This window comes from Haematobia irritans, chromosome 5 (genome assembly GCF_050003625.1).
Source record: "Haematobia irritans isolate KBUSLIRL chromosome 5, ASM5000362v1, whole genome shotgun sequence".
Taxonomy (NCBI): Eukaryota; Metazoa; Arthropoda; class Insecta; order Diptera; family Muscidae; genus Haematobia; species Haematobia irritans.
This window is the reverse complement of record NC_134401.1, coordinates 117,003,916-117,024,981: the sequence shown is the minus strand read 5'-3', so window position 1 is coordinate 117,024,981 and position 21,066 is coordinate 117,003,916. Positions and strand designations below refer to the sequence as shown.

General features: G+C 30.3%; 1 protein-coding gene across 7 annotated transcripts in view; it reads right to left on the bottom strand.

Moving 5' to 3' along the window:
* Mmp1 (Matrix metalloproteinase 1) overlaps nt 1-21,066 on the bottom strand; it is a 209,203-nt gene that overhangs the window by 7,838 nt on the left and 180,299 nt on the right. For 4 of the 7 annotated variants that reach the window (XR_012723838.1, XM_075313670.1, XM_075313669.1 and 1 more), the window contains exons 3-6: nt 15,981-16,387; nt 15,076-15,638; nt 14,640-15,016; nt 12,554-12,719 (exon numbers count right to left, since the gene is read on the bottom strand). Coding sequence is in view for 5 of the 7 variants with exons in the window: in XM_075313670.1 (XP_075169785.1) it covers nt 12,554-12,719; nt 14,640-15,016; nt 15,076-15,638; nt 15,981-16,387 (1,513 nt within the window). In the remaining 2 variants the exon portion in view is untranslated. Of the gene's footprint in view, nt 1-1,304; nt 1,489-12,553; nt 12,720-14,639; nt 15,017-15,075; nt 15,639-15,980; nt 16,388-21,066 lie in introns of those variants that run through there. The other 3 variants (XR_012723839.1, XM_075313671.1, XM_075313672.1) reach the window with 2 other exon arrangements.

Here is a 21,066-nt window from a genome sequence, read left to right as displayed (position 1 = left end):
TTTTGAATCAAGATAGAAACATCAAGTTAATGAAGTAAATGATTTTAAAATTTTTAAATAAAAAATTAATTGATACTGTTAACTTTTTAATTAAAATCGGAAGACTAAGTCAGTTAAAAAAGTGATGAAATATTTTTTATTTTATAATTAAAAAATGTATTTCAAACAATCAATTGTTATTTCAAATAAAAACTCTGAGCCAATTCAGAAAGTAATTGAAAATATTTACCTTTTTTAATTAAAACAATTAATTGAGTTTTGCAATCAATATCAATTAAATTTTTAATTGAATCAATTAAAAAATTAATTGAAATTTGCTAATGAAATCAATTATTTTTTTAATCAATGCCCAATTAAAACTTTGATTGATACTATCAGTTTCGTAATTGCAGACATTTGAATTAAAAAATTAATTGGATCAATTAATTTCGTGATTGAATCATTAATTGGATCAATTAATTTCGTGATTGTGTGTGGAGAGTAATTTTGGTTTTGTTTTTGAAAGCAAATAATTAATTTTTAAAATAATGGCATATTTTTCCGATTAAGAGTTTACGTGGTTTTTATTCTTATAAATTTTGGTAAAATAGTTTTCTTATGCTTGTATATGAGAATATTACAATTATATATTTATTTATATAAGAGATTACTAACATAAGAAACTGGGATTATTGGAATTGTGTATATATGAAATTTTAAAAAGTTTTCCAACGATATTTTTTTCAATTTAAAGGCGAAAATTATAGTTTGCTTAACAAATTTTATAAATTTTGATAAAATATTTTTTTTTTGTTTATAAGTGTATATAAGAGAATTTTAATTATATATTCTTATAAGTAGCAAACGACTTTAGGAAAATGCAAACACAGTTAAAATATAAATAGTGAGTCAATTACAGATTCAAACCTTATACAAATATTTGGAATTTGAAGTAGAGAAGACCAAATATTTAAAGGATGCCTTATATCTGAGATAAGAATATAAAATTGTTTATATACCCTCACGAATGCTTTGTCATATTTTATGAAGATTTTTAAGCATTTTTGTGGTTGTATAAGAGTAGTATAAGAGGTGTATAAGAGTTGTATAAGAGTTGTATAAGAGTTGTATAAGAGTTGTACAAGCCCAAAAATTGGATAAATGTTTTTAGAAATGTCCCAATAATATAAATATAAACCATTTTATATTATTCCATCAACACAAAACATTGAGAAAACCAAAATAGAAAAATTCTAGAAAACAAACACTAATTTACGAAGCATTTTTCTGATCTACAAATAAAACAAACAATGTCAGTCTAATTATGTCAACAATTTTTACTACTAATATTAATAATGATTTGTTTATAGTGTTTAAATGTTTGTTCTTGTATTCTGGATGTTGTGTCAAGTTTAATTACTTTTTGTGTTTTTTTTTTGTTTAAAATACTTGTTCTTTGTGGTTTTGGGTTTTGTGTGTGACAGTATATTTATCCACGTTTACGTACGCCTGTAAATATGCATTTTAATAAGAAAAAAAAACAAAGAGATACAAAACAAATAATAATAATAATAATAAAAATCATATAAATATTTCCATTTTTTGCTGTTACTTTTTTCCCATCTAAATGATTTTTCAAACAGAACATGCAATAAATAAATACTAGAATGCTGTAAAATGTCAACAGATCTAAACAAAAAACGTGAATTCATGAGTTGAAGATTATATTAAAAAAACAATCCAAGACATTTGTTAAGATTTGTTTGTCATAATGATGATGTGTTTTCGTTCACGTGCTACAAACTTGTAATGTGATATACAGGGTCGTGGATAGGGTAGAAGTGGATCTGTAGTTTAGTTATTTAATTGAGTTAAAAAAATATTCAATTAAAAACTAATTTTTTAATTGAAACAAAAATCAATTACAAATATGAATAGTATCAATTAATTTTTTAATTGAATTTCAATAAATTTTTTAATTGATACTATCATTTCTGTGTTCGAAGAAATTTCAATTAAAAAATTAATTGGATAAATTAATTTCGTGATTAAATCAGAAAAGCAGATTTTTTGTGTGTATCCTCGTTGGACTTTTTTTCAAGGTATTATTAATTTTTTCTATTCCCATTTATTTAGGGATCATATATGGTGACCCTCCGAAGAAAACTGGTTGTGTCAAATTTTACATTTGGAACCTCCATTTTGCCAGCTTTTTTATACCCACCACCATAGAATGGTGATGGGGGTATAAGAAGTTTGTCATTCCGTTTGTAACACATCGAAATATCGATCTCCGACTATATAAAGTATATATATTCTTGATCAAGGAGAAATTCTAAGACGATATAAGCATTTCCGTCCGGCCGTCTGTCTGTCTGTCTGTTGTTATCAAGCTACAGTCTTCAATAAAGGAGCTACCGTCCTAAAATTTGGCATAGAATCGTCTTTTGTCTGCACGCAGGCAAGTTCGAAGATGGGCTATATCGGTCCAGGTTTTGATATAGCACCCATATAAACCGATCCTCCGATTTGGGGTCTTGGGCTTATAGAAATCGTAGATTCTATCCAATTTGCCTGAAATTGGAGATCTAGAGGTATTCTACGACTATAAAGAGGTGTGCCGAAAATGGTGATTATCAGACGATATTTCGATATAGCCCCCATATAGACCGATCTCCCGATTTTACTTCTTGGACTTCTAGAATCCGTAGTTTTTATGCAATTTGCCAGAAATTGGAAATCTAGAGGTTTTCTAGGACCATAAAGAGGTATCCCGAATGTATGCCGAATGTATGGCTTTTATGCAATTTGCCAGAAATTGGAAATCTAGAGGTATTCTCTAGGACCATAAAGAAATGTGCCGAATGTATGGCTTCGGATAAACCAAAGCCATAGGATTTTTTGTCATTTACCGGAGAAGGCACCAACCTTCATTCCAGACAACAACCGCAATCCTTAGACCTGAGTGTTTGAGGGGTGGGGAGGCGTGCTGCATCGTTTCATAGCAGTCGAGGAAACATGGATCGATCTCTAGGAAATTGATTTTTCGACTAAACCAAAAATATTCGATGTCGACTTTTGTATTCTGCAAATTTTGCTAACGAACTTTTTTTGAAAATCGAGACGTCAAAATTCGACTTTTCTATAATCGCAAAAGTCTCTAATAAGTGAAAAAAATTGAGTTGAAAAGCCGACTTTTCAAAAATTCGAAGGTTGAATTTTCTAAATTTTGGAAAGCTCTACTTTTCTATTACAATCCCTAGATCGAACTGTACAATCTGGAGATTTGAAAATCGAGACGTCAAAATTTGACTTTTCTATAACCGTAAAAGTCTCTAATAAGTGAAAAAAATTGAGAAGAGTTGAAAAGCCGACTTTCCAAAAATTCGAAGGTTGAATTTTCTAAATTTTGAAAAGGTCTACTTTTTCATTACAATCCCTAGATCGAACGGTACAATCTGGAGATTTGAACATTGAGACGTCAAAATTCGACTTTTCTATAACCGCAAAAGTCTCTAATAAGTGAAAAAAATTGAGAAGAGTTGAAAGGCCGACTTTCCAAAAATTCGAAGGTTGAATTTTCTAAATTTTGAAAAGGTCTACTTTTTCATTACAATCCCTAGATCGAACGGTACAATCTGGAGATTAATGTCGGTTTCTTTTCGTGTAAAATATGTGCACTTTTTCGTGTTTTCTCTGGAATATGACCTTTTTAGGTTCTTTTGGTAGCAATTTGAAAGAGTTTCGAATTTTTTGTTTTGAAATTTATGCCACGCATGGAGCAACTTGAGGGCATTTTCAGCACTGCCGATAAACGAAAGTACTGCCCCTCAAGCGGGGAAATTTATCTGGAGATCAATATCGTTTTCTTTTCGAGTAAAATAAAAGCACTTTTTTCGTATTTTGTTTCGGAAGGGTTTCGAATTTTGTTTTGAAAATTATGTATGGACGCAAATTGAAGGAATTTTGAGCACTGCCGACAAACGAAAGTGCGGCTACCAGTCAGGATGCGTAATGCCTAAAATTTTTTTAGATATGCAAGGTGCACCCAGAGAAGGAATAGGTTAGGTTAGGTTAGGTGACAGCCCGATCAGGCTCACGTAGACTATTCAGTCCATTTTGATACCACATTCGTGAACTTCTCTCTTATCATTGAGTGCTGCCCGATACCATGTTAAGCTCAATGACAAGGGACCTCTTTTTTATAGCCGAGTCCGAACGGCATTCCATATTGCAGTGAAACCATTTAGAGAAGCTTTAAAACCCTCAGAAATGTCACCAGCATTACTGAGGTGGGATAATCCACCGCTGAAAAAAACTCTTTGGTGTTCGGTCGAAACAAGAATCGAACCCACGACCTTGTGTATGCAAGGCGGGCATGCTAAACATTGCACCACCGTGGCTTCCCAGAGAAGGAATACGATCACCTCAAACCTGTTTCAAGTGTAAAATTTAATTTTTCGATGGAGAAACATGTAACATGTTTGTCGCAACCATCTTTATACCCTGCGCCACACTGTGGCAACACCTAGAAGGAGACGAGATAGACACATGATGTCTTTGGCAAAAATGCTCAGGGTGGGCTCCTGAGTCGATATAGCCATGTCCGTCTGTCCGTGAACACATTGTTGTAATCAAAGTCTAGGTCGCAGTTTTTGTCCAATCGACTTTAAAATTTGGCACAAGTATATGTTTTGGCTCAGAATAGAACCCTATTGATTTTGGAAGAAATCGGTTCAGATTTAGATATAGCTCCCATATATATATTCCGCCCGATATGGACTTATATGGCCCCAGAAGCCAGAGTTTTACCCCAATTTGGTTGAAATTTTGCATTAGGAGTAGTAGTGTAGTCAAGTGTGCCAAATTTTATTGAAATCGGTTCAGATTTTGATATAGCTCCCATATATATCTTTCGCCCGATTTACACTCATATGACCACAGTGGCCAATCTTTTACTCCGATTTAACTGAAATTTTGCACAGGGAGTAGAATTAGCATTGTAGCTATGCGTGCCAAATTTGGTTGAAATCGGTTCAGATTTAGATATAGCTCCCATATATAGCTTTCATCCGATTTACACTCATATGACTACAGAGGCCAATTTTTAACTCCGATTTGGTTGAAATTTTGCACAGAGAGTAGAATTAGCATTGTAGCTATGCGTGCCAAATTTGGTTGAAATCGGTTCAGATTTAGATATAGCTCCCATATATAGCTTTCGTCCGATTTACACTCATATGACTACAGAGGCCAATTTTTAACTCCGATTTGGTTGAAATTTTGCACATGGAGTAGAATTAGAATTGTAGCTATGCGTGCCAAATTTGGTTGAAATCGGTTCAGATTTAGATATAGCTCCCATATATATGTTTTTCTGATTTCGACAAAAATGGTCAAAATACCAACATTTTCCTTGTAAAAACGCCACTGCTTAGTCGAAAAGTTGAAAAATGACTCTAATTTTCCTAAACTTCTAATACATATATATGGAGCTATAAATCATAAATACAATTTTGCGAAGTTTCCTTAAAATTGCTTCAGATTTAAATGTTTCCCATCTTTTTTTTTTACTAACATTGTGTTCCACCCTAGTGCATTAGCCGACTTAAATTTTGAGTCTCTAGATTTTGTAGAAGTCTAACGAATTCTGTCCAGATCGAGTGATATTTAAATGTATGTATTTGGGACAAACCAACACATTTGACGGATGTGATATGGTATCGAAAATTTGGATCTACAAAGTGGTGCAGGGTATAATATAGTCGGTTCCGCCCGACTTTAGACTTTCCTTACTTGTTTTTTTTTAATGTGATTTTGACAAGCATTTTGTGTTTACCGATAAAACACATTTTTGCGTTAAAAATGTTCCATGTTCCCCATACAAAAATAGGATTTTGCTCTTGAAGGTGCTCATATTGCCTTCTATGCATGGGGAATCTTCATTAATTCTTGGAGGAAGTTAAAATGATGCTGAATTATTGGGCCGAAGCAATGTTTAATTGAAGGTAAAATGGTCAATTTTGGGATAACAACTTTTTATAACTTTTTTTAAAATTAATAGAAAAAAGTCATAATTACAGCTGACCAAAAAATCTATTAAAATTCTTATGGCAAACAAATCGTAAGAAATATGTAAAGAACGAATTGCAAAAATATATATAAATTTAATATATGTGTTAGTAACTCTAAATAAAGCCCAGAAATTGCTGCAATTTTTTTTTTTGTTAATTTTTGGTAAAAGTAAAATTGACACTAATCGAAATAACTTTGGAATATCAGGGAAATTAATTTTGAGCCCTTCGATATTTTAATAAATAGCTTCATATTGTTCAATTATTAATGAAAATTTCTTTGAAATTGCTCCATTTTTTTTTTAATTTTTTAATTTTTGGTAAAAGAAAATTTGACACGAATCGAAATAATTTTGGAATATCAGAGAAATTAATTTTGAGTCCCCCGATATTTTAATATAAAGCTTCAATGTTTCAATTATTAATGAAACTTTCTTTGAATGTATGTATATAATCTCAAATAAACACAAATCTAGACTTTATTTAGTTTTTCTTACAAATTTATGGATTTTTATGCTTATAAATAATAAATTTCCAAAAATAAAATAAATGATAAAAACGTGCATAAAAAAAATAAACATCTATCAACTAAAGCCAAGATAATGTAGACATGCAAATTTTGTCCTTGTTTTTTTAATTCAAAATAAGCCAAAAATCATGTTTCAATTTTATCGAATTTGTTTAGTTTTTATCGAAAACATGCATATAATTGTTGATATCGATAACACGCTTTGTATAACAGCCAAATTAAACTCGTGTGTTTCCATGTGTTCGTGTGTGTATGGGCGTGTGCGCGATGTATAAAAACAAACATATGTATGGGGAGAGATCGCAACAACAAACAGTCAGAGAGAGAGAGTGGGAGAAAGAGTGAGAACAAAATGGAAAAGGGATCTATATTCAACATACACATATTGTAACAACACTAGTGGTAAATATAATTGTTTGGTGATCTACTACTAAAGAGCTTAACATCAAACCATAGGGTGGTGTTTCTAGTGCAGCAAAAATACCATAAATAATAAAATTGAGGAAAGTTCTAAGAGATATTTTAAATTATTTTCAATTAGGGATCATACTACGTTCAGGTTTAGTGTAAAAAAAAATTACAACATAAAATATTTCTAATGAACTTAGGTTTAGGGGGAAAAGATACAATCGAGAAAAATACCATATAAAATAACAATAATTTTTTTAAAGAAAACCAAAGGGATAGTAGTGCTCAAATTATATACTTAAGAGATTATTAAAGGAAATTAATGAAAATTTTGTTGTTTTTTTTATATTTTATGTACATTTTGCAAACCAAAAGAAAAATTAATAATAATTAAAAAACCAAAATTTGTTAAAGTTCTTTTCTTTTTGTATTTTGAGAAATGAAATGTTAGCAGGAAATGTTAAATGAAGTAATAAAGATTAGTAACGCACAGATAATTCCAGGCATGTGTATAATAAGGGTAGTTTTATTTTTTTTTTAAATATATATAATATGTATATAAATGGTTGAATTTATCCAATTCAGATTAGTGAAACCGACCAGCTGACCCAAAACACAAATCCTTGCTTTTTGTTGTTTTCGCTGGGAGTTTGTTCTTCTTTTTAAAATCTAGTAGGAGGTAAGCAAAATTTTAGAAATAAATCTAAAATTTATGGATTAATTTAATTCTATTAATTTTTTTTATAGATATTTTAGAAATAATTCTAAAATTAATATATTATTACAATATTATTAGGATTTCTTTTAAAATATTTAAATTATATTATTTTTTTTTCTAGATTACAAAAAAATGGTTAGATTTTTATTTTTGGTAATAAAACACCACTTAAAAAATGTGGTTTTGTTTAGTATTTAATTGTTAAGTGGTAATTGCATTTTATTTCATGAATTTTTGTTGTTGTTTTGCTTTATTCCATAAAGCTTACAAAAAAAAAAGAATTTACATGGTATGCTAGATTATGTAATATATTTATTAATATTCATGGCGTTGATTAAATAATTTTTGATTTTATGAAACATACTGAAAATATGAGACAGGTTAGGTGCTTGGAAAAATTTTTATATATAAATTTTATGTTACAAAAAAGTATGTATATATGAAATTATTATCTGTTAAAAAGTTATTTATTTGATATTAATGATGATTACCCTTCTTTTATGGTTTATGAATGCATTAGAACCATTTGTTTTATTATTAAAGCCATGTTGTTGAAAAACAGTTTTTTTTTAATGGTTTTATGCTTTTAATAACCATAAAGACCAGTTTCTCCAACACTATTTACTTACCACATACCAGACAATTAACCTTTTATATTTTTCTAATGAGCACAAACCTAAACAATCGATTACCATAACCTGTTCCATTGAAAGCAAAATTAAAAATTGTCAGTTTCTCTAACACAAAAAAGCAAAAATGAAAAGTTGATGTGTATTTTGGTTTTACAAAAAGTTAAAGAAATCCAAAAAGTCCTAAGAATAGATTTTTATATTGCGTATAAGTAATTTCAATAGGTTGAATAGGTGACGTATACTTTTTAATCTTAAAAGAATTGCGTATACGCCACCAAGTATATTATTATGTTATGGGGATAAAACTAAAGTGAGGAAAGTGGATACTATTTAAAATCTTGAAAATTCTCTTTTGTTTGGCAAAATTTATATTTTCCTTAGGTCAATGACCCAATCAATGAGTTTTATTTCTATAAAATAAATTATTACAGAAAAATCACTATGAAAAACGTTTATTTTCACTGTGAAACACGAGCTTAGTATCTACCTTAATGATTGAAATATGCTATGATTTTTCCGATCATTAATAGAAGATGACTAAATGGGATTAATCTCATTACGAATTGAATGAATCATATTATTAACATATTTGAGTATGGCATACTAAATTTGCTAATATATGATTCACAAAATTCAAACTAAATTTTCTAATAAATATTTTGATTCACCTAAGCTGAATAATAATCGAAATGTAAGCAGAATAATATTTTTGTTTTTTAATGGGAAACATAACTTCAAGGTTTCTAAAGGAAAACTTTAATTCAGCCCGGCTGAATAAGGTTTTCTATAGGAAATCCTTAATGAAGCCTGGCTGAATAAGGTTTTCTCTCGGAAATCCTTAATTCAGCCTGGCTGAATAAAGTTTTTCATAAAAAATCCTTAATATAGCCTGGCCGAATAAGGTTTTCTATAGGAAATCCTTAATGTAGCCTGGCTGAATAAGATTTTCTCTCGGAAATCCTTCATTCAGCCTGGCTGAATATGGTTTTCTATAGGAAATCCTTAATGTAGCCTGGCTGAATAAGGTTTTCTATAGGATATCCTTAATGTAGCCTGTCTTAATAAAGTTTTCTCTGGGAATTCCTTAATTCAGCCTGGCTGAATAAGGTTTTCTATAGGATATCCTTAATATAGCCTTTCTTTATAAGGTTTTCTACAGGAAATCCTTAATTCATCCTGGCTGAATAAGTGTTTCGATAGGAAATCCTTAATTCAGCCTGGCTGCATAAAGTTTTGTATAGGAAATATTTAATCCAGCCTGGCTGCAAAAGGTTTTTCCACAGGAAATCCTTCATTCAGCCTGGCTGAAAAAGGTTTTCTATAGGAAATACTTAATATAGCCTGGCTGAATAAGGTTTTCTATAGGAAATCCTTAATTCATCCTGGCTAAATAAGTGTTTCGATAGGAAATCCTTAATTCAGCCTGGCTGAATAAAGTTTTCTATAGGAAATATTTAATTCAGTCTGGCTGCAAAAGGTTTTTCCATAGAAAATCCTTAATTCAGCCCGGCTGAATAAGGTTTTCTATAGGAAATTCATAATTCAGCATGACTGCAAAAGGGGTTTCCATAGGAAATCCTGAATTCAGCCTGGCTGAATAAGGTTTTCTATAGGAAATTCTTAATTCAGATTGACTGCATAAGGTTTTCTATAGGAAATATTTAATTCAGACTGGCTGAATAAAGTTTTCTATAGGAAATTCTTAACTCAGCCTGACTGAATAAGGTTTTCTATAGGAAGTATTTAATTCAGCCTGGCTGCAAAAGGTTTTTCCATATGAAATCCTTAATTCATATAATTATAAAAAGGTTTTCTATAGGAAATTCTTAATTCAGCCTGACTGCAAAAGGGTTTTCTATAGGAAATATTTAATTCAGCCTGGCTGCAAAAGGTTTTTCCATAGGAAATCCTTAATTCAGCCTGACTGCATAAGGTTTTCTATAGGAATTCCTTAATTCAGCCTGGCTGAATAAGGTTTTCTATAGGAAAACTTTAATTCAGCCTGGCTGAATAAGTGTTTCTATAGCAAATCCTTAATATAGCCTGGCTGAATAAGGTTTTCTATAGGAAATCCGTAATATAGCCTGGCTGAATAAGGTTTTCTATAGGAACTCCTTAATATAACCTGGCTGAATAAAGTTTTCTATAGGAAAACTTTAATTCAACCTGGCTGAATAAGGTTTTCTATAGGAAATCCCTAATTCAGCCTGGCTGAGTAAGGTTTTCTATAGGAAATCCTTAATGTAGCCTTGCTGAATAAGGTTTGCTATAAGAAATCTTTAATGTAGCCAGACTGAACAAGGTTTTCTATAGGAAATATTTAATTCATGCTGGCTGCAAAATGTTTTCTTTAGGAAATCATCAATTCAGCCTTGCTGCATAAGGTTTTCTATAGGAAATCCTTAATGCAGCCTGGCTGAATAAGGTTTTCTATAGGAATTCCTTAATTCAGCCTAGCTGAATAAGTGTTTCCTATAGGAAATACTTAATTCATCCTGGCTGCAAAATGTTTTCTATACGAAATTCTTAATTCAGCATGGGTGAATAAGGTTTTCTATAGGAAATCCTCAATTCAGCCTGGTTGAATAAAGTTTTCTATAGGAAAACTTTAATTCAGCCAGCCTGAATAAGGATTTCTATAGGAAATCATTAATGTAGCCGGTTGAATAAGATTTTCTACAGGAAATCCTTAATGTAGCCTGACTGGACAAGGTTTTCTATAGGAAATCCTTAATTCAGCCTGGCTGAATAAGATTTTCTATAGGAAATTCTTAATTCAGCATGGGTGACTAAGGTTTTCTATAGGAAATCCTCAATTCAGCCAGGCTGAATAAGGTTTTCTATAGGAAATCCTTAATGTAGCCTGTCTTAATAAGGTTTTCTATAGGAAATCCTTAATTCAGCCTAGCTGAACAAGGTTTTCTATAGGAAATCCTCAATTCAGGCTGGCTGAATAAGATTTTCTATAGGAAAACTTTAATTTAGCCTGGCTGAATAAGGTTTTCTATGGGAAAACTTAAATTCAGTCTGGTTGAACTAGGTTTTCGATAGGAAATCCTTAATTTAGCTTTGCTGAATAACGTTTTCTATGGGAAAATTTAAATTTAGTCTGGCTGAATTAGGGTTTCTATGGGAAAAATTTAATTCAGCCAGGCTGAATAAGATTTTCTACTAAAAAACCTTTAGATTTGATGTCTTTTACACCAAACTTTCCTTTTTGATCTTTCTAATCGTATGGAGTATATGGGAATTTTTCTAGTTTCTATTTAATTACCTAATCCTAATTTCGTTAACTTTTTGTAATTGTGAAAAAAACAATGCAAATGAAACAAACAAGCTTTCCTACATCGATAAAATTAACAGAAAAATATGCAAATGCTGGAAATTTTTCCAAGAAAGACAGAAATGCAAAAGAAATTTATATTTTCATGAAAACGATTTTCGTTTAAGCAAAACACGAAGAAGAAGAAGAAGTAGAGCTGTACAGAAATGTAGTAGACAATGGGAAACAGAAGACAGATTTAAAAAAATAGACATAAGACATTCATATTTAGGCGATAAAAATTTTAATCATATATGCAGATAAATAGATAAAAAGATGTACATAGATATTTGATAACAGACGTTAAGAGTTAAATTAAATATTTGGCATTGGCTAAAACACTGTTCGTTTTTTTGTTTGATTTTATAAAATTAGTAAATATTTTTTTATTACAATTAATTATACAAAAACATAGAAAAATATATGCTCGTTATTAAATTTTAATGTATATATATAAGAATGTATGGTTTGGCTAAAATGTTTTTCTTTGTATTTGATTTTTTTTTTGTTAATACTTATAAAACTTAATTTAACATACCACACTTTTTTCAGTTTTCTTAACAATTTTATTTATAGCTATGTGTTAAGTTTTTGCAAAAAATTCTATAAAGTAATTTTTAACAATTACTATTAAGCTTTTTCATTTTCGTTCCTTTTTTGTTTTGTTTATAAGGAGATCACATTTTATGAGTTTAGTTTTTAATTTTCAAATTTTTTATGCCAACAAATTTTTAGATTTTTTAAAAAATCTACTTTTTAATTTTCTTACTAACTTCTAGAATATCAATTATTGTTTTTTATTTTAATTTTAAATTACTATTATTAGTTTTTCTTTATTTGATTTGGTTTTTTTTTTGTTTTATAATTTTGTCCTGGGTCGGTTCCACTCACCTGCATCGAATACTGAATCACCATTGTTATCATAATCTAGGAAGGAGGAAGGCAATTCGGTTTCCTCTGATTTATCCACAATATTACCTGTTGTTGATGGCGTATTCTTACAACCAAACCACCAATGGCCAGAGGGACGGGGGAATGGTGGGTCTGCGGCATCAACCTGAAATCGAGAGGAAAAAAATGTTAAAAACAAATAAAATAAAGTTTTCTATGGGAAAACTTTAATACTGCCTTGCTGAATAGGGTTTTTGAAAGAAAAACTTTATTTCAGCATTGCTGAATAAGGTTTAAACTTCAATTCAGCCTAGCTGCATAATGTTTTCCGTAGGAAAACGTCAAATCAGCGTAGCTGAAAAAGATTTTCCATAGGAAAACTTTAATTCAGCCTGGATGATTACGGTTTTCTATAGGAAAACTTTTATTTAGCTTCGCTGAATAAGGTTTTTCAAGAGAAAAACTTTAACTCAGTCTGGCTGAATAAGGTTTTTTATAGGAAAACTATAATTCAACCTGGCTGAATAAGGTTTACAATAGGAAAACGTTAACTCAGCCTGGCTGAATAAGGTTTTCTATAGGAAACTTTAATTCAGCATGGGTGAAAAAGGTCTTCTATAGGAAAACTTTAATTCAACCTGGCTGAATAAGGTGTTTTAAGAGAAAACTTTAACTCAGCATGGCTGAATAAGGTTTTCTTTAGGAAAACTTTAATTCAGTCTGGCTGAATAAGGTTTTCTATAAGAAAACTAAAATTCAACCTGGCTGAATAAGGTTTTCTATAGGAAAACTATAATTCAACCTGGCTGAATAAGGTTTTCTATAGGAAAACTTTAAATCAGTCAGGCTGAATAAGGCTTTCCATAGCAAAACTTTAATTCATTCAAGCTGAATAAGGCTTTCCATAGCAAAACTTTAATTCAGCTTGGCTGATTACGGTTTTCTATATGAAAACTTTTATTTAGCTTTGCTGAATAAAGTGTTTTAAGAGAAAACTTTAACTCAGCATGGCTGAATAAGATTTTCTTTAGGAAAACTTTAATTCAGTGTGGCTGAATATAGTTTTCAATAGGAAAACTATAATTCAACCTGGCTGAATAAGGTTTTCTATAGGAAAACTTTAATTCAGCCTGGCTGAATAAGGTTTTCTATAGGAAAACTTTAATTCAGCCTGGCTCAATAAGGTTTTCTATAGGAAAACTTTAATTCAGCCTGGCTGAATAAGGTTTTCTTTAGGAAAACTTTAATTCAGTCTGGCTGAATAAGGTTTTCTATAGGAAAACTATAATTCAGTCAAGCTGATTAAGGCTTTCCATAGCAAAACTTTAATTCAGCCTGGCTGATTACGGTTTTCTATAGGAAAACTTTTAGTTAGCTTTGCTGAATAAGGTGTTTTAAGAGAAAACTTTAACTCAGCATGGCTGAATAAGGTTTTCTTTAGGAAAACTTTAATTCAGTCTGGCTGAATAAGGTTTTCTATAAGAAAACTAAAATTCAACCTTACTGGAAAAGGTTTTCTCTAGGAAAACTTTAATTCAGTCTGACTGAATAAGGTTTTCTTTAGGACAACTTTAATTCAGTCTGGCTGAATAAGGTTTTCTATAGCAAAACGTTAACTCATCCTGGCTGAATAAGATCTTCTTAGACATAACTTTAATTAAGCCTTGCTGAATAAGCTTTTCTATGAGAAAACTTTAAATCAGGCTGGCTGAATAAGGTTTTCTATAAGAAAACTTAAAAATAGACTGGCTGAATAATGTTTTCTTTAGGAAAACTATAATTCAGCTTGGCTGAGTAAGGTTTTTGTATAGGTAAGCTTTAATTCAGCATTGCTGAATAAGGTTTTCTATAGGAAAACTTCAATTCAGTTGTTTTGAATAAGGACTGAATAAGATTTTCTTTAGGAAAAACTCTTGGCTGAATAAGGTTTTCTATGGGAAAACTTTAATTCAGCCTGGCTGAATAAGGTTTTCTATGGGAAAACTTTAATTGAAACTGGCTGATTAAGTTTTTTTTCCAAAAAAACTTTTAGTCAGCTCGGCTGTTTAAGGTTGTCTATGGGAGAAACTAATAGTAAAGAACTTACCGCGAATGTTCTATCGTTAAACCGATAGTACTTATCACCCTTGAAGAAGTACGTATAACCATTTGTATACTGCAATGCCGCATCTATGCTATTCGGTAGACCTTCCCAGTTTGAAATTGGTTTGGGATAGCTAGACTTCACTGGAGGTCTCTTCAAAGGATCGAAACGCCAGAATTTACTGCCCTTGTAGAAATAGATTTTGCCATTACCGCCCCAAACCATAGCAGCATCCAAATGATCGGGTATACCAGTGAATCCTTCACTAATCTCCTTGGGATAATCACCATCCATTTGACGGCCATTGTAGCGCCAATATTTTGTACCCTTAAAGAAGTAAGTTTTGCCATTTTTATAAGTAAAAGCGGCATCAATATCACCTGAAAAAAAAAAATTGGTTAGAAACTAAGGAATACATTTTTTTCTTCAAAACTTTTACCGGGTAATCCTGGCCATCCTTCCGATATAAGTTTGGGATAACCTTCAGCTATTGAATTTTCTGTCAATCTATAGTATTTGTTACCCTTCAGAGCATATGTTTGTCCCTCAGCCGAATTAAAGAGAGCATCAATTTTGGGATCTTTACATATGAGATCATCACGTGGAGCAGCTTTGGGTGGTGCAAAGGCAGGACGTTGTGTAGTACGTGGCAAGGCACCGCCACTGGTCGGATTCAAACCATTGCCAGATTGTGTGGATTTCTTGCCATATAAAGCCTGAATGGCTAAAACATCATCGGTATCTAATTTGAAAACAGGTTCATAGCCACGATAGAATGGAGCCATAAGAGCCGAACGAACATCCGAATGAGATAGACCCAAAGAATGGCCAAATTCATGAGCTGCTACTTGGAAGAGATTGGTGCCACGAGGGCTATTGACAGTCCATAACTCAGCATCATCGAAATGGGCATCACCGCCAAAGACGGGGAAGAAAGCATGAGCCAAAGTACCGCCAACACCATCGAAAGCATCACCATCACCATGCTCACTCTCAACAAACCTGAAATGAGAGAGAGAAAGACATAGAAAGTTTTCATTTTAAAGCATCGATAGGTCTATGTGGAAGTAGGTCCACGCAAGGGATATGAACGTAATTCCAATGAGAGATAAAAAACCGGATGTTTTAATGGTTTGCTTTTTTCCGGTATTATTTTCTAAAACCGGTTTTATGACTCTAGTAATGACCCAGTTGCTCAATTCGTGATTAAGATCTTGGAGTCATCAATTTTCTTCCCCAGTTAAGAGAAAATGCTCATCGTTGGCCCTAAAGTCTTCAGGGCCCACCATAAATTGTAGAACATCTCCGTGCGGGGGTTCTCTCTTACTTCATTTCTCTACTTACTTAATTTCAATATGTACTGGTCCCGTTGCCTTAGCGGTAAAGGTCAAATCTGTATATTCACTCCATACACTAAAAGCTTTGGACACCTCGGTATCCACATCGGAACGCTTCAAACGTTTTGGATATTTCGAAATTTTATAGGTCAAAGCCTTAACACGCCAACGGCTACCCTGTAAAGCATAACGTTTCGATCGACTATCAGTGCCGAAGCCCACTTTGTCACGTACACCACAACGTGGTTTTGACATCAATTGCATTGTTTCTTCATCCAGTTCACCGGTGACATTTAAACCGGCAAAACTTTGAAAATCTTGTACTGCTTTGATCCATGTGGAGGCATCTAAGAGGCCACCATTGGCGGGATTACGAGCTGAGGCGGGTAAATAACCAAATTGTGATAAATATATCTGAAATGAAAGGAGAAACAAACATATTATTAATAAATAAAATCATAGAAATAATTAAAAAATATGAATATAAATAATAAAAATTATTTTAACTATCGTTTTAAAATTCTAGATAAATGTGTGAGTATGTAACGACAACGTTACGTTTCCCACTAACTTCATATGTAACTGGTTCAACCACTAACTGCCGTTAATAACCCAACTGGCAACTTGGCATCACTTTTTTCACATAATAAACCATTGTATTAACGAATATTAAAATTGAAATTGTTTATTTGAATTATTGATAATTTCGCTTTCATTATGCATTTATTATTGAAATTATTTAATATTTTATAATGGTTTTTGTTTTTTTTTCGTCAAACAAAAACTCGTTTTATATCCACGTGAAAATCATTCAACACCACTGCTGGTTTTATTTATTGAAATCACAAAAAGATCATATGCACATTTTATTTATAGTTGTTATTTCATTTCGTGCTTATGATAAACTACCGGTCAACAACATCACGTTCATATAAATCAAACAATTAATAGATAGAAAAAAATTCACGTTTATCATGGAAGTACACTCTGAGAAGGAGTGAATGGATTTTTTCATATTATCTCTGAAATTATGTAAAACGGATATTATGGGAAATGCCCCAATTTTGTCTACTTTAAAAATTTCCAAAAGTAAAACTGACAATTCTAAGTGTTGCGACAAAACAATAAACTATAGAAATAAAATTTTGACAGAATTTTCTATAGAAATACAATTTTGACAACATTTTCTCTAGAAATACAATTTTGATAAAATTTTCTATAGAAATAAAATTTTGACAAAATTTTCTGTGGGAATAAAATGTTGACAAAATTTTCTATGGAAAAAAAATTTTTGACAAAATTTTCTATAAACATTAAATATTGCAAAAATTTTCTACACATATACATTTTGACAAAATTTTCTATGGAAATAAAATTTTTGACAAAATTTTCTATAAACATTAAATATTGCAAAAATTTTATACGCATATACATTTTGACAAAATTTTCTATGAAATTTACAGGGAACGTGGGACGAGGTGATTAAATTTATACATGATTTTTAAATTAGTATATGATTTTTCGATATCTGGTTAGGGAAGGGGAAAATTGAAATAAACTTTGTCGATTTACTTCGATAGAATTTATAGGGACCATTGAGTAGTTGCGAAATTAATATAGGATACGTGATAGTCCGATATCAGGTCGTAGTGGAGCGAAGGTGGGGGGAGGGTTCCCTTTTGTCCGTTTTTTTCTTAAATCGAAAGTAGAGGGTTGTCCGTAAATGGGAACTCGGTACATAATTTTATGATTTTTGCACAGGCTTCTGCCAGACTTCTTTTTAGTAAAGAACTTAAATTTGCATGAAATTGTCAGCCAACGTAGAGGGTGCATCATTTTCCAACATTTTAGCAAATGTTAATGTGGTAAACTTTTTTACTACTTTTGCTTTTTTCTTTGTATGTTATTATAATATAGTGCTTAATTTTCAGATATGTTGAGAAGAAGGATACCTTTCCTTGACAAACCACACTTAAAATTCACAAGAAATATAGAAGAAGGTACACCCTCTCCCGCCGTATTTGTACCTATAAACGAAAAATCAAGCAGTCCGATTTGTTTAAAATAATTCAAATCTTTTCGAATTTGTTTTCAGCACGAAGGATATAGTTGACTAAGTTAGCGCAAAATATTCCTCCAAATATGCTTCGGAAGGCGCAGCGAAGCGGGCCGGGTTACGCTAGTATTCTATAGAAATAAAATTTTGACAAAATTTTCTATGGAAATAAAATTTTGACAAAGTTTTCTATAGGCATAAAATATTGACAACATTTTCTATGGAAATAAAATTTTGACAAAATTTTCTATAGACATAAAATATTGCAAAAATTTTCTATAGAAATAAAAATTTGACAAAATTTTCTATAGACATAAAATTTGCTATAGAAATAAAATTTTGATAAAATTTTCTATAGAAATAAAATTTTGACAATATTTTCTATGGAAATAAAATTTTAACTACATTTTCTATGGAAATAAAAGTTTGACAAAATATTCTATTCATAAAATATTGCAAACATTTTCTATAGAAATAAAATTTTGCAAAATTTTCTATTGAAATAAATTTTTGACAACATCTTCTATGGAAATAAATATTTGACAAAATTTTCTATTGAAATAAAATTTGGACGAACTTTTCTATGGAAATAAAATTTTGACAGCATTTTGTATGGAAACTAAAATTTGACAAAAATTTCTATAGAAATAAAATTTTGACAACATTTTCTATGGAAATAAAAATTTTACAAAATTTTCTATAGAAATAAAAATTTGACAAAATTTTCTACAGAAATAACAATTTGACAAAATTTTCTATAGAAATAAAATTTTGACAAAATTTTCTATGGAAATAATATTTTGACGACATTTTCTATGGAAATAAAATTTTTACAAAATTTTCTATAGACATAAAATATTGCAAAAATTGTCTATAGAAATAAAATTTTGACAACATTTTGAATGGAAATAAAAATTTGACAAAAATTTCTATAGAAATAAAATTTTAACAAAATTTTCTATGGAAATAAAATTTTGATAACATTTTCTATGGAAATAAAATTTTGACAAAATTTTCTATAGAAATAAAATGTTGTGACAACATTTTCTATAGAAATCAAAATTGTGGCAAACTTTTTTTATGGAAATAAAATTGTAGGAAAATTTTTTATTGGAATAAAAATGTTGACAAAATTCTCTTTAGAAATAAAATGTTGACAAAATTTTCTATAGAAATAAAATTTTGCAAAAAAAATTTCTATAGAAGTAAAAATTTGCAAAAATATTCTATAGAAATAAAATTTGGACAAAGTTTTTTATGGAAACAAAATTATGCAAAAATTTTCGATAGAAATACAATTTTGGCAAAATTTTCTATAGAAATAACATTTGACAAAATTTTCTATGGAAATAAAATTTTGACAAAATTTTCAATGGAAATAAAATTTTGACAAAATTTTCAATGGAAATAAAATTTTGACAAAATTTTCTATGGATATAAAATTTTGACAAAATTTTCTATGGAAATAAAATTTTGACAAAATTTTCAATGGAAATAAAATTTTGACAAAATTTTCTATGGAAATAAAATTTTGACAAAATTTTCCGTAGAAATAAAATTTTGATAACACTTTCTATGGAAATAAAATTTTGCAAAAATTTTCTATAGAAATACAATTTGGACACTGTTTGAAGAAAGTTTTAACAAAAATCTACAAAATTCAAAAGTCTTATTTTAAAGTTCTTTTTGGCAAAATTTTTGTCAAATGTTTATTCCTATAGAAAATTTTGCCAAAATTTTATTTCTATCGAAAATTTGACAAAAATTTTGCCAAAAAGAACTTCAAAATAAAATTTTTGAATTTTGTAGATTTTTGTTAAAACTTTCTTCAAACATTGGTATATACTATAATCTATATTATATAGTATATATCATAATTGAATTTAAGAGTGACGTTGCTAGGACTACTTGTTTAAAAATCATTCATAAAGTGTCCTGAGGCTGCTTGGATAAGGATTGAGAGTTAGGGAGATGGCCAATGTAATTATCCTTTCATTGCATTAACACTAATTGAATTGGAAGTAATTTAATATAATATTATGTCACATAATTTTGATTAGTTTGTTTTATTGTGTTTTATTTTATTTTATTTTTTTTTATTTTATTTTATTTTATTTTATTTTATTTTATTTTATTTTAGTTTACGTTATTATATTATATTTTATTTTAGGCTATTGTATGTTTATTTAATTTTCTTTAAATTTTTCACCCATGGTATTTCCATAGCTCATTAAGATTACGTTCATAACAAAGACAATGGAATTTGTATACTTAAGCCGTACAAAGGTAATTCTGTGTAAACTTAAATGGACTATGTACGACCATTTGGCAAAGTGGAATGCCTGTGACATTGTACTTGTACAGAAATCCTTGGTACCTTCTTCACCAACTTAGAACATGATCAATTGCTTAATAAAGGCAATGTTTAAGGAATTTCTTTTATAAATCACAAAGAAGCTAAAATTCTCCTCATTCTTTTATAAAATATCGGCGAAATAAATAAGAACAAAAAATTACCCCTACATATAAATAGCGCCTACATGACGAAGACATGACCGTAGGAAAAGTGAGTATAATTTACGATGATCAGATAATCCGGCAAAACCGCAAAATGCCATACAGCATTGTTTGACTCCTAAGGTAGAAAAGTGTGCCTGCCCTTTATGGTGGAGACCTTTTTATGACATTGAAATATACGCTCACTCAAACACACACATTTGGCCCATTCACGTTGCCTTCGCTCTATTCTAGAAGAAGTTCCATAAGGAATTGCTATCCAAACAAAACAAAAGAAGGCAATGTCATCGTCGGCATTTTTCTATGAAATGTGCAACGCGAAAAAGCAAAATTGGATATAAAAAATTTGATAAATGAACGCAAAATGTGGCAGCCGTCGCAAAAAAATTTTTTAAAGTAAACCACGTCGGCACAAGGTGGAATTTATGTCTTTAAAACAAATATTTTTTGTTTTTCGTTTTTAAAGTTGGTAAGATTTCAGTGGTAGTGAATTCATGTTGGTATTGGTTTAAAGGATATT